Source organism: Salminus brasiliensis, chromosome 18 (genome assembly GCF_030463535.1).
Source record: "Salminus brasiliensis chromosome 18, fSalBra1.hap2, whole genome shotgun sequence".
NCBI lineage: Eukaryota > Metazoa > Chordata > Actinopteri > Characiformes > Bryconidae > Salminus > Salminus brasiliensis.
The window spans coordinates 18,422,869-18,435,300 of record NC_132895.1 but is presented as its reverse complement, the minus strand read 5'-3'; the positions used below and the strand labels follow the sequence as shown (position 1 = coordinate 18,435,300).

At 37.5% G+C, this 12,432-nt stretch overlaps 1 protein-coding gene and 1 long non-coding RNA gene across 2 annotated transcripts; one reads left to right on the top strand and one right to left on the bottom strand.

Moving 5' to 3' along the window:
- The first annotated feature begins 1,368 nt into the window (after positions 1-1,368).
- On the top strand, positions 1,369-11,884 carry LOC140539937 (immunoglobulin superfamily member 11). The gene is made up of 6 exons (XM_072662811.1): positions 1,369-1,518; positions 5,056-5,210; positions 5,451-5,649; positions 7,315-7,470; positions 10,060-10,182; positions 11,250-11,884. The coding sequence occupies exons 1-6, from the start codon at positions 1,455-1,457 to the stop codon at positions 11,447-11,449; spliced, it is 897 nt and encodes a 298-aa protein (XP_072518912.1). The 5' UTR covers positions 1,369-1,454; the 3' UTR covers positions 11,450-11,884.
- LOC140539938 (uncharacterized) lies at positions 7,270-9,539 on the bottom strand. Its single transcript, XR_011977857.1, has 3 exons — positions 9,407-9,539; positions 8,633-8,717; positions 7,270-7,492 (listed from the first exon to the last, which is right to left on the bottom strand). It is a non-coding gene; the product is annotated as an uncharacterized lncRNA (long non-coding RNA).
- Positions 11,885-12,432: the final 548 nt, after the last annotated feature.

Here is a 12,432-nt window from a genome sequence, read left to right as displayed (position 1 = left end):
GCAGCCTGGTCCCTCATAAATTCATTACACAATTACAGAGATAAAAACTCAAGCGTTGATTCCAAGTGTTGGAAATGTTAGGGATGACCAAAGCAACAGTTATACAAAAGAAGGAATGTACTTGTGAGTTTAGCAACACCAAAAGGCCTAGAGGATCAATACATCTTATAATTGCAGAATTCTTTCTTTGGTGAAGGAAAAAAAAAAGCCAAACATCAACATCAAACCAAGATTTGCCTAATACAAATCAGTGAAAACACTTAAGAATAAACTACCAGCTTCCTAAAAATGTCTAGTTATAAAACAGTTGAGCATGGAGAAGAAAAAAGAAGGGTTCATGATCTGAAGCCTTCTGTTAAAAATGATGAAGGCACTGTTATGGAATGTGCAGGTTTAGCAGCCAGTGGAACTGGGTCACTGGTGTTGACAGACAGAGCAAAATAAAATTGAAAGTGTATAGAGCTACGCTTTCTGCTCATATTTAGGTAAATGCTGCTTCACAGTACATATTGAAAATAAATTAAAACATACCATTAAAAAAACTAAGAAATAAACCATGAGATAATTGCAAGAATTACCTTCTGATTATTTTATTTTTTTTTAAAGAAAATACATTTTGTATTATATTTAATAAGTCTGAAATGTATTGTTCAGATCAGTTGCAATGGTTTAAAAGATTTATCAAATATGATTGGTTTTAAAGGGTTAAATGATTTCATCTTAACTGAGCATGTTTTTCACTTACTGATAAGGCAGAAAGCATTAAGTGATGTTAATGTGTTCCCGACATTTACAAAGGATTTGTATTACAAACACTCCTAAATAAAACACTAATGGTAAATGTAAACAAATAGATTAAATTAAAAAACACAATATTTGTAGCGTGTTAAGGTTGTGAATGCCTGTTCTGTGTTCATGATGTTTTGGAAGCATTGGTCTCAATGTGCCTACAAGAAATATTTCTGCCAAATTTATTAGCTTAAATAATACAAATAATATTGCAGTTCAGGATTCCTACATAAACGGTTTACAGCAAGAAACAGTCCTGCTGCTGCTATCGCCAAAATCCTGGAATGTTAGTGTGTGTGTCTGACATATTTAGATTAAAACAGATGGGGTGGCATAATTGTAAACAACAGCAGGCTAATTTGATCTCCAAAGACAGGCTTGAAAGAGGCTAAAACAAATCAATGTTCCCAAATGTCAGTCAGGAAGCTCTGAGATGGGGAGAAAATTCTCTCCGGGTGTGGGTATGCAGGACGGAGGGGAGGGGGGGGAGAAGAAAGAAAGAAAGAAATGAAGCGACTCTCTCTCTCTCTCTCTCTCTCTCTCTCTCTCTCTCTCTTTTTTGCTACTCAATAACTCAATTATGTTTGCCCAGTCAGTGGGATGGCAGTGAGAGGAGCAAAGAGGCCGGCCTGGATGGAGGGCACACCACACACATCCTCTCAGTGATGGGCTGCTCAGGATGCTGCCTGTTATGGATCACCTGCTTGGTGTCTGTCTTTGTCCATTGTGGTGAGTACTGCTTTCATTTTCCACAACTTTTCCTTTCATCTCATGCTCAGACAGTCCCTCAAATGCAAATTGTACATTTCTATTGAATTCTTCGTCAAAAGAAGATCAAAGGAATGTTTATATGACATAAACCATATCAGTGATATCCATCAATTTACATGATATTGAATTATCTACTGTTCAATTTATCATAAAGCTTTATTAAATATATAAATATACAGTACATATAAATTATTCTGTTTAAATGTTTGAAGTAAGTGGTTTATGCAATAAACACTCATTTGTTATTTTGTGATTTACATATTTGGACGTTAAAAGGCAACAGAAATATAATATTTTCTATTTGGTTCGACGAAGACTCTTTAGAAGACATGGACCCTATTGTTCTCTGTCTTTCGCTATCTCACTCTCTCTCTCGCTATCTCTCTCTCTCATGCAGTGTGTTTGGCCTAGCTGAGGCTGTCAACTGTAATTATGGCTTGATAGTCACTATGTGTTCCCACACACACACGCATAAAGGGCCTGGGGATGGTGCGGTGTTGGGGGTGGGGCACATCATTACACTAACGAGAAGTTTGGACATGTGTGGGAATAGAGGCCAGGGCAGAGAGAAGGCGTTTACCAAAGAGCTTCACATTTTTTCTAGTAATATTTTTGAAAGTTTGCTCCCTTTTCTTTTCAATACTTCTCACTGATTTATAGTTCATTAACACTGCAGGCCCAAACATCCAAATCCGCTTATCCACTGCTATTCCTGAAAACAAGCGCATTAACAGAGAGTTTGCCTCTTTCATTTACTGCTCTACTAACAGTGTCTACCTACTCTAATGGGAAGGTTTCACACTTAATACTGAAACATTGCTGTGAGGATATACTGAAATTGGACAATTAGTTGTGGATAATAAACTCCACTACAACTCATTCCAAATGTTCTGGCTGGTGCTAGGTCACACCAGGGAATGCAGTACCACTGTTCAACAGCCCAATGGTGGCTCTGTACCTCTAGCTGATGTTTATCATTGCCCAATGTGAACTTAATGTGCGCCTCTTCCATAGAGCAATTAGTGCACCTTAAAGTAGCTACATTGGCTAAGTAGAAGGAGTGTCCGATACCTTTGAACATACAGTATATAAGAGTGTAGTAAGTTTGAATGATTACAATAAAAAATATGTTTGTTCTCTGATTGATTAAGGGGGTGGGATTGGAGTACCTGATGAGCCAAATCAATGTCCCACCAGCTACATTTTGGGCAATCCTTGTGTAGAAACAGTTTTTTGTGCTTGTCTTATTGTGATCAGACATTCACTGATTACAGTGTTATGTTTTCTCTCAATAGTGTTTACCAGGACATGTGTTCTAAAGGTTTTAGATAGTTGTGTGAAGACTTTGGGAAAACATGTTCTAGGATTCTGCTTTGTTAATGTGTTACATTTAGAAACAAGAATGTTAGTAAAAAAAAAACAAACACAACAAAGAGCAAATGCTATGCATGTTTACTAAAAGTCTTCCCAACATTAATGTAAAAAGTGAAATAAAGAATAATGAAAATAATAAACTCCTGCAGCAGAAACATCAGTGAGTCACGTCTTTATTATTTATGCTCAGGCTGTGTACATTTCAGTATGCAAACTATTTAATAAAGTATGCATAATTAAATGTTATTATGCATAGAAGAGTGCATACTACATGTTACAGAATGAATACTTTTTAGGATTAATAAATTTGAAATGTAATATTTTTCTAGGCTTTACTTTTTAATGCATGCATACAAAATGCATACTACTTTTTATACTACTAAGTATTCATTCTAGAATTGTAGAATGCATAGATTATGCACACTACTTTTCTGATTATGCATATGAATATGAGGATGAATATCATGATTTTTACTATGCACAGAAAATGAGTAGCGCTTTTTATTGTATGCATAAAACACTTTTCAATGTGCATAGAGGATGCATACTACTTAAAGCATACATTATTTTTATAGCATGCATAGTGAATGTAGGTAACCTTGAACTAATACTGTTCATCCTAAAAATTGTAAAAAAGAATACAAACTCCATTCAATGCATGCAATGTATGCATTTATAGTATGCATACTTAAAATTAAGTGGTATGTACACTACTATTTTTTTAAATATGCGCACTGAAAAGTAGTATGCATTTTATAAACAGTATACATACTATTTTTTTAAATGCATAGTGGATGCATAGTGTATGCATACTACTTTTTATATTATATAGTATGCATACTATTAAAAAGAAGTATCCTATTAAAAGTAGTATCCACTATGCAACCTTTGAAAAAGATTGGACTATGGACTATTTTTTTTAGTATGCATACTATTTATAATATGCATACTACTTTTAGTTGGATGCATACTACTTTTTATAGTATGCATACTATTTAAAAACTACATCTATCATCCAGACTTTGAAAACAGCATGCATACTACTTTTAGTTGGCTGCATACTACTTTTTGTAGTATGCATACTATTTAAAAACTACATCTATCATCCAGACTTTGAAAACAGCATGCATACTACTTTTAATTGAATGCATACTACTTTTAGTTGGCTGCATACTACTTTTTATAGTATGCATACTATTTAAAAACTACATCTATCATTCAGACTTTGAAAAAAGCATGCATACTACTTTTAATTGAATGCATACTACTTTTAGTTGGCTGCATACTTCTTTTTTGTAGTATGCATACTATTTAAAAACTACATCTATCATCCAGACTTTGAAAAAAGCATGCATACTACTTTTTATAGTATGCATACTATTTAAAAACTACGTCGATCATCCAGACTTTGAAAAACAGCATGCATACTACTTTTAGTTGGCTGCATACTACTTATAATATACATACTACTTTTTATAGTATGCATACTATTTAAAAACTACATCTATCATTCAGACTTTAAAAAACAGCATGCATACTACTTTATAAAGTATGCATACTATTTATAATACGCATACTACTTTTAATTGGATGCATACTATTTAAAAACTACGTCTATCATCCAGACTTTGAAAAACAGCATGCATACTACTTTTAATTGGATGCATACTACTTTTTAAAGTATGCTTAGTGGATGCTTATATGCAGACTACTTTTTATAATATGCGTACTATAAAAATGTAGTATGCATATTATAAAAAGTATGCATACTACCTTATGTATTCTACTTTTGTAGTATGCACACTGTTTATAGTATGGTAGCAGATGCATACTTTTAGAGATTTATATTACATTTGGAAAGTTTTAATGGGGCAGTGGTGGACCCTCTCTGCTTTCCAGGCACGATTGTTTACTAGTGTGTATTCACCGCACCGATGGGTTAAGGGTAGAGGCCAAAATCCATCTGTGGCCAACACAAATGGTGAATAAGGTTGTCTTCTTTTTAAGCATGCAGATTATACTTCACAATATATTTCAGGTTCTGATTTACACTGTGGTATTTCTGTACATATTTATTGTATTATTAATGTTTTTGCATACCTATTTTATACCTCCTATTAGTCACTGTGCGTGTGACAGTGAGGGAATCCAGTCTGGAGGTGGTGCAGGGTGACTCGGTCACTTTACCCTGCTCTTTCCTTACCATGATGCCCTTGTTCCGCCTCAGCATAATCTGGACCCTGACGCCCTTAGCGGACCCAGACTCTCCAACACAAGTACGATTCATCACATACTGGGTTTGGACTTATCCGGACCAAACATTAATGTAATAGAAATCGGTATGACCACTTGGAACAGTAGTATGCATAACTGCTGTTAGTGGTATGGGTGTAGAAATACGAGCTATCACTCTGAACTGCATTTATTTCGGATTTTTAAATAACACTGGGGGTCAAAAGAGAGAACTGCTGGAAGATCAGAGATTTACAGCCCTTCTTTTTTTTGTCGTCCTGCAGGTGATCGTGTATGATCAAGGGCAGGTGATTGAAAGCCCTGCCTTCACTGGCAGGGTGTCGTTTGCTGGCATGCCCTGGAGCGCAGATGTCATCCTGAATGACACGCGGGTGTCTGATGCTGGCACATACCGCTGCGTGGTGAGCAACCCGCCAGAGACTGGAGACCCTGGCATTGGAGAACTCAGCCTCAGTGTCCTGGGTAAGAAACATAAGCCACTCAAGCCGTTTTCACCAAAGATGTGCAGACGCCTGAACCATGTGTTGATTCTTGCATTCACATTCCAAGCGGTCTCTGTGCTGCTTCTATTTTTAGCTTGAAACGGCCAGCAGTTATTCAGCATGCATACTGAGAAGCTGGTAACACAGAAGCATACTTCCTTCTTAATCCATGAAGCTGCATAAGTGATTATACACAGATTCTGATAAAGCTTCCCGATTCTTGACCGTGACAATGTGTGTGTGTATATATATATATATATATATATATATATATATATATATATATATATATATATATATACACACACATATACACACACACACACACACACACACACACACACACACACACACACACACACACACAATATATATTTACATTTTTTTTTTCCATCCACAACAGTCAATTCTGGAGGGAATGGACAGATTATTTCACACTGATATAAAGACTGTATTAACTCACAGAACCAAGAAAAGCATCTTAGAATGGACAACGTTCAATCTGATGGGCTACAATAGCGGAAGACCACATCCAACTCCACTTTTGTCAGCCAGGAACAGAAAACAGAGGTTGCAGTGGAAACAGACTCACCATAACTGGACAGTTAGACTGCAAAAGCGGTGCCTAGCCTGAGGAACCTCGAGGCACACAGAAGGCAGGGTCAGAGTTCCAGTCCACAGCAGAGTGCAGTGAAGAAATGCATGCATACATACATAAATGCACATTTAAAGGTTCAGTGTAGTGTTTAAAGCACTGATTTACGAAGATGTCAAAAAACATAAACAGGCATATATGGGGATGAGTCATCCCTGACCACATTCTTAAATTGTTGACTGTTGAATGTTATTGATTGTCTGAATGGTTTGATGAGTATGAATATGACGTAAATCATATGATGCAACTTTTATGATCATTATACATTGACCCAGTTCAATCTATGGGCAGTTTTGAAGCAACATGTTGAACCGTGCTCTACAGCATCATCAAGACACTAACTGAAGAAATATCCTTTAGAAGAATGGTGTTCCTTCTCTCCAGGACAGCCCTAGATGTAGATACCATGACTGGAAGCTGTTCTGGTGTTTTGTGGTGACCAAACACCTTACTAAGACACTTTATGAAGTTTTTGTTATTTAAAGGAATAGTTCTATGAAAGAAATAATCCATTTAATGCATGTTTCTCCTCACAGATAGGTACTGTATGCTTGTGCATTAGAGCTACAACGCTAATTTACCTAAAAAGTAATAGAAGCCTTTGTACAACAAGTAGCATAGTGCAAATTATCATCACAGTGCTCTCTAATAGGCTTTTTTTGTGATTTCTGACACTGAATGATATTCGGTTATCTAGAACACATTCAAATTTCAGGTCTCAAAGTGCTGATACTCGTGTTTTAGCTCTTGTCCATATTTTGCAGATAACAGTTTGCCTGCTTCCATTCCTTGTTAGCTACATTAGCCTCTTAGCCCCAGTGCACAATTATGAAAGCTAACTTCAGACGCCATACAGGTCTATGCTGATAGACTAGATTTGAGGTAAAGAGGGATATATATATATATATACACACATACACACACACACGCAACATTCTCCTGAAATATGGCTTTAACCTATTTTGGTCTCTCTGCTGTGTGTTTGTGCAGCGCCCCCATCCTTGCCAGTATGCTTGTGGGAGGGGGATACTGATGCAGGGGGCAGTGTGACCTTGTCATGTGTAGTGGTGGAGGGGGTCCCCACTCCGCAGATGAACTGGGAGAAGCTGGAGCCAGGAAAGATCACCCTGCCCGTCAACATGGAAGGTAATTTTGTACAATCCATAACCTAAAAAAACAAATCAAACAAACAAACAAAAAAATAAATTAAAAAATCCATTTTAAATTTGACAGCTATGACAGGTATGATGTCGGAACCATAATGATTTTACATATAATGCATGGGTTAGACTGCCTATTGAGCCTAGATCAATTAAGCCCACTCATTCACAATAGAGTGATACTAAGTGTTATTACTGCAGACAGAAAAGTGTGGAAAATCAAACCTTCTATTTTTGGCTGTTGGGAATTAAATGTACAGTGCCCCTGACTTCAACACAAGTGCTTAACAGCTGGAGAGGTGTTCTTTTCATGAAATTCTGCTCCAAACATACCTTTGCTCACCATTGCCAAAAAGTATCATTTTATCTTCACAACATCATAACTTAACATAAAATGCACCAGGCTTAAACATTCTTTTGGAAAACTTCTTACAGTGAATTTCATATTTATACAGAGGCGCTGCACAGTAGACCAGTGCACCCCCACTGCAGAGTCTACTATTCTACTATTTTTTACCTTTCTAATATCTTAAGCAGTTTGACCTCCACTGTTCTTGTTAACTGCCCTTTCCTAATAACATTATTAACCAAGGAACAGCTAAATGAAAGGTCTTAGCTAACCTCATATGGATAAGAGCAATGCATCTGGGTTTTTTACCCTTGTGCAGTTAGATTGACGGCAAATACAAACGTACAAGTCTCTGAGAATTTAGTCATATAAAATACACATTCCCTGTTGATTTATAGCTATTAGGCATCCAAAACCCTAACTTTTACCCAACTGTTAGCAGGAACAGACAGGGCATTTAAGCCTTCCCTTACACACTCTTCCACTGCAAACCTTATCCTAACCTGAGAGGCACAAACATATATAACCAGAGGTCAGTGAGAGCTTCTACTGACGTCCTCTACACTTTAGGAACAGCTATTCCCAGTTTTTCCAGTGAGGAAGTTGTACGGTTTCACTGCCTTTCTAACACCCTCAGTTTCAACAAGTGAGGAGTCAGCTCCCTGAAGTTTGTTCTGAAGAAGCTTCCAGCTGCTGGAAAAGCACATCTCTCACTGATATGAGAGAGGTCACTAGCCTCGGGTTTACAGACGTAGGGGTTTGGGTGTGTTTGGTGCACTTGTGTGTAAAGAAGACACACTTGGGTTGACTTGCGTCACTCTCCGCTGTCTCCGTCTCTGAACTTTGCACAGTTGTCCAGTCATGTGACTCCACCTGTCCAAGAGCTGAAATAAGACAAATGTTTTAAATTAGCAACAACAACTACCTCCTTTTTCCAAAGGATGTGGTAAAGATAGCTGATCATTTATTAATAAATAAAATAATAATATTATTAATATTTAATATAATTAATACAATAATAATAAATCTGGCGCCACCAGAAACGCTAAAGAAACAGACATGCGCACTAGCTCTGCCACGGTTGACCCAATGAAATCAGTCTATATAGAAAAATAGAAATAAAACATCCTGAACTGCTGAACTGAACATTTACATTTACTGATTAATTTAATCAATCGCGTATCGATTTCCTATTGTTGTATTTTTGTAAAGGCATTAAAGCAGCATTTAGACGCACTATGAATTTGGATTAAGATGACGATAATCAGACATTAAAAATTCACCTCAGGGAACAGGCAGGTGAGGCTGGTTTGGCATCTACGGTATCTGCGTTTCAACAAATTAGGGGCACATCCAGCTGTCTACATTACACCCTTTTAGTTACAGGCGAACATTAGACTGGGGTTTTCTTGGCTTTCCACACCATGTTCCCTAGTTTCCAGGTTCTGCTCTTTCAGTGCAGCCCCAACATCCAGGACTCCTTTTAACGCTGTTACTTTTGACTTTACCTTCAGACCATGCCTAACTGTCCTGTGATAAAGTGTTCGCCACAGGTGAAAACGCATTGACTTACCGGGTCCCACAGTTTCCTCCTCTCTGCAGATCCCTCTGTCTGTCTAAAGAAAATCGTAATCTAGGGTTTGATGCTTGGCGCGTGGCGACGCTACTATTTCCAATTTGGCGGCAGCAGGACGACTGCGTTAGTGTGCACCTGAAAGGGGCGTGGTCGTTCAGACGACAGGGAAGTGACGTATGGTTGCTCTCCTCCATAGGCCTCTCCTGTTTTGTGGGCCTTAGTGTAGGCCATGGTTGCTTATTATTAGGACAACATTTGAGGAGAGTATATGTAAAGCTCTCTCTCTCTCTCTCTCTCTCTCTCACTCTATATATATATATATATATATATATATATATAAAGCGCTCTCTCTCTCTCTCTCTCTCTCTCTCTCTCTCTCTATATATATATATATATATATATATATATAGAGAGAGAGAGAGAGAGAGAGAGCTTTATATATATATATATATATATATATATATATATAGAGAGAGAGAGAGAGAGAGAGAGAGCTTTATATATATATATATATATATATATATATATATATATATATATAAAGCATTACTTGGATTAATGTACGGCATTAGAAAGGGGGTTGAAATGGGCAGTGACTGCTTTTCTTTTTTACATATTTATTTATTAATATGTCTGCATCTTTTCTTTAGGGGAACTGATGGGCTCTGTGAAAATCGTCAATGTGTCTGCGCAGAACTCAGGCGTGTATCGCTGCTCGGTCACCAACCTGCTGGGCACTCAGAGCTGCTATGTGAATCTTTCAGTTTACACCCGTGAGTTTCAGCCACTTCTCCCTATTCAGCATCTCAGATAGAGTGGTCACTAAACACATTAATACACATTAATACACATTAATATACAGGTTACATTAATACACAGAGCATATAACTGTACGGAAGCCTCATGTGTCCGGGCGGCGGCAGAGTGTCTCTATGTGATGAAGACAGATCTTTAGGAAGCCGTTTTTTTTATGTGAAAACAATTATTTTGCGTTGCTGCTATGTCTAACAAAGTGTGTGTGTGTGTGTGTGTGTGTGTGTAGCCTTGTAACCGAACCTCTCTATATATATTATTTTCTTGTCGGAAGCTAAACACTGTTACACACCCACACGCGACAACGCGAGCAGCGCCAACACGCCCACAAGACACAAACTTGAGGCCACTTGTCGCTTGTGTGAATTTACGCGATGACACTTTTCCTGCTGTTAGAAAGGGTCTTTGTATAATGTGTGACGTTGTTTTCAACCCTTTTCTTGTAGTGGGTTCAATAGGTTTCAGGAAGAGGGTTACACTCACACTGGGACATAATATCTGTAAAAATAAATAAATAAATATATAAAAATACACCACAACAAAAAAAGTCCAAATTCCAGTATATGTATATATAATATAATATAATATAATATAACCTGTATATAACAACACATATGTATATATTGCATGTATAACCTTTGTATCCTTTGTGGTACATCTAGAATTTATTGGTCACTTGGGCAGTTTTTTTGTTTAAACAAAACAAAATCACAAAATTGTTTAACTCCTTACAGTCTGCATTGTATGTGTGGTGACTTTTTACTCAAGTCATTTCATACTTCAAAATCTATGTCTAGTCTGGTTTTATTTTCTTATGATTTATCATGTATTGTTTTATACATTATTTAATGTTGCAGATGTCTTAACTCAAATACGGTTCAAGGATTTAAAAAAAACAAAACAAACACCTTTAATACGTTATCTAAAATGTAGAGTCTGTGCTCAGTTACTGAAAATGTGCGGTGGGAAGGAAAAGGGACTTGGTGGTTTTGTGCTGAACCTACTTGTCTGTCTCTTGTCTGGGCAGCTCCTGATAATTCCCCCGGCATCCTGCAGGGGGTGCTGCTGACACTCTTCATGGCGCTGGTGCTGCTCGCTCTGCTGGTTCTGGTGTTGTGGCTCCACCGCTCGGCTCAGGAGAGTAAATGGAGGCACAGCCGTGAGGACGAGGAGTGTTACAACGAGATCAGATACACCCCGTCTCTGATGAAGCGCTCTTTCGTCTGAGGATGAGGGAGAGGGTGCAGGCTTTTATACTGGAACTGCTCTTTTTTAATGCACATCTGAATATCAGCTTTCTCTGCCGGATTGTTCCAGGGCGGGCTGCGTGTGTAGAGGGTGCTAGGATTAACCTTTCAGTTAATGTACAAACTAAATCCACTGCTGATTAGACAGCAAATAAACTCATTCAGCGGGCTTTCTTCACCCCATCAGTACTTTACAACAGGTTGCTGTACTTTTTTTTTTTTGACTGGCTAATAAATGAATTTAGTAAGCAGTTTAATAGGAGCAGGGTCTGAGCTACCTGAGTTCAGGCTGTAAAATGGTTAAAGGAATGGGTTAACAAAAATAAAAAATGAATACTTTGCATATTTTCTCCCATAGTCCAAATGTTGGTGACCAGCCAAGATATGTCGGATTAGTTTTGTGTATTATTGCACTTAGAGGCTAGAGAAAAATTACTATTACTATTTGTCTATTACTCTATTGGTTATTAATGATCATTTCACTCCACTGCAGAGCGATTATGGGGTTAGGGGCAAAAAAACAACAACAAAACAAACAAAATATAATGGCAAGCAAAAATTAGCACATCCCAGTTACCCCACATGCCACGCTGAATAGTTGATTGCGAGTTGATTACAAGAAAGAAATATCTTTAACAGAGGGCCGCATTTCCAAAAAGCATAAATGTACTTATTTAGCTATTCACAGTAACACAAATTTGAGCAGGGGTGGCCAACAGTTTGCATGGCACTGTTACAAAGTTGATGGACTGCAAAATTTAAGACCTACTCCAATGCTAATGAAAAAGATTTGTTTTTTTTAAATCAACAGTGGCTCTCACTTCAAAAAGTTTATAATGAAACCCTGACTCTCATTTAGTGCTTCTATAGTAGAAGTACAGTCCAACACTTAGTTCACTTTCTCCTAACCTGGCAGAAGTTCCAGAGTTTAATACCCAATTCCTAGAACTCCATCCCCATGTA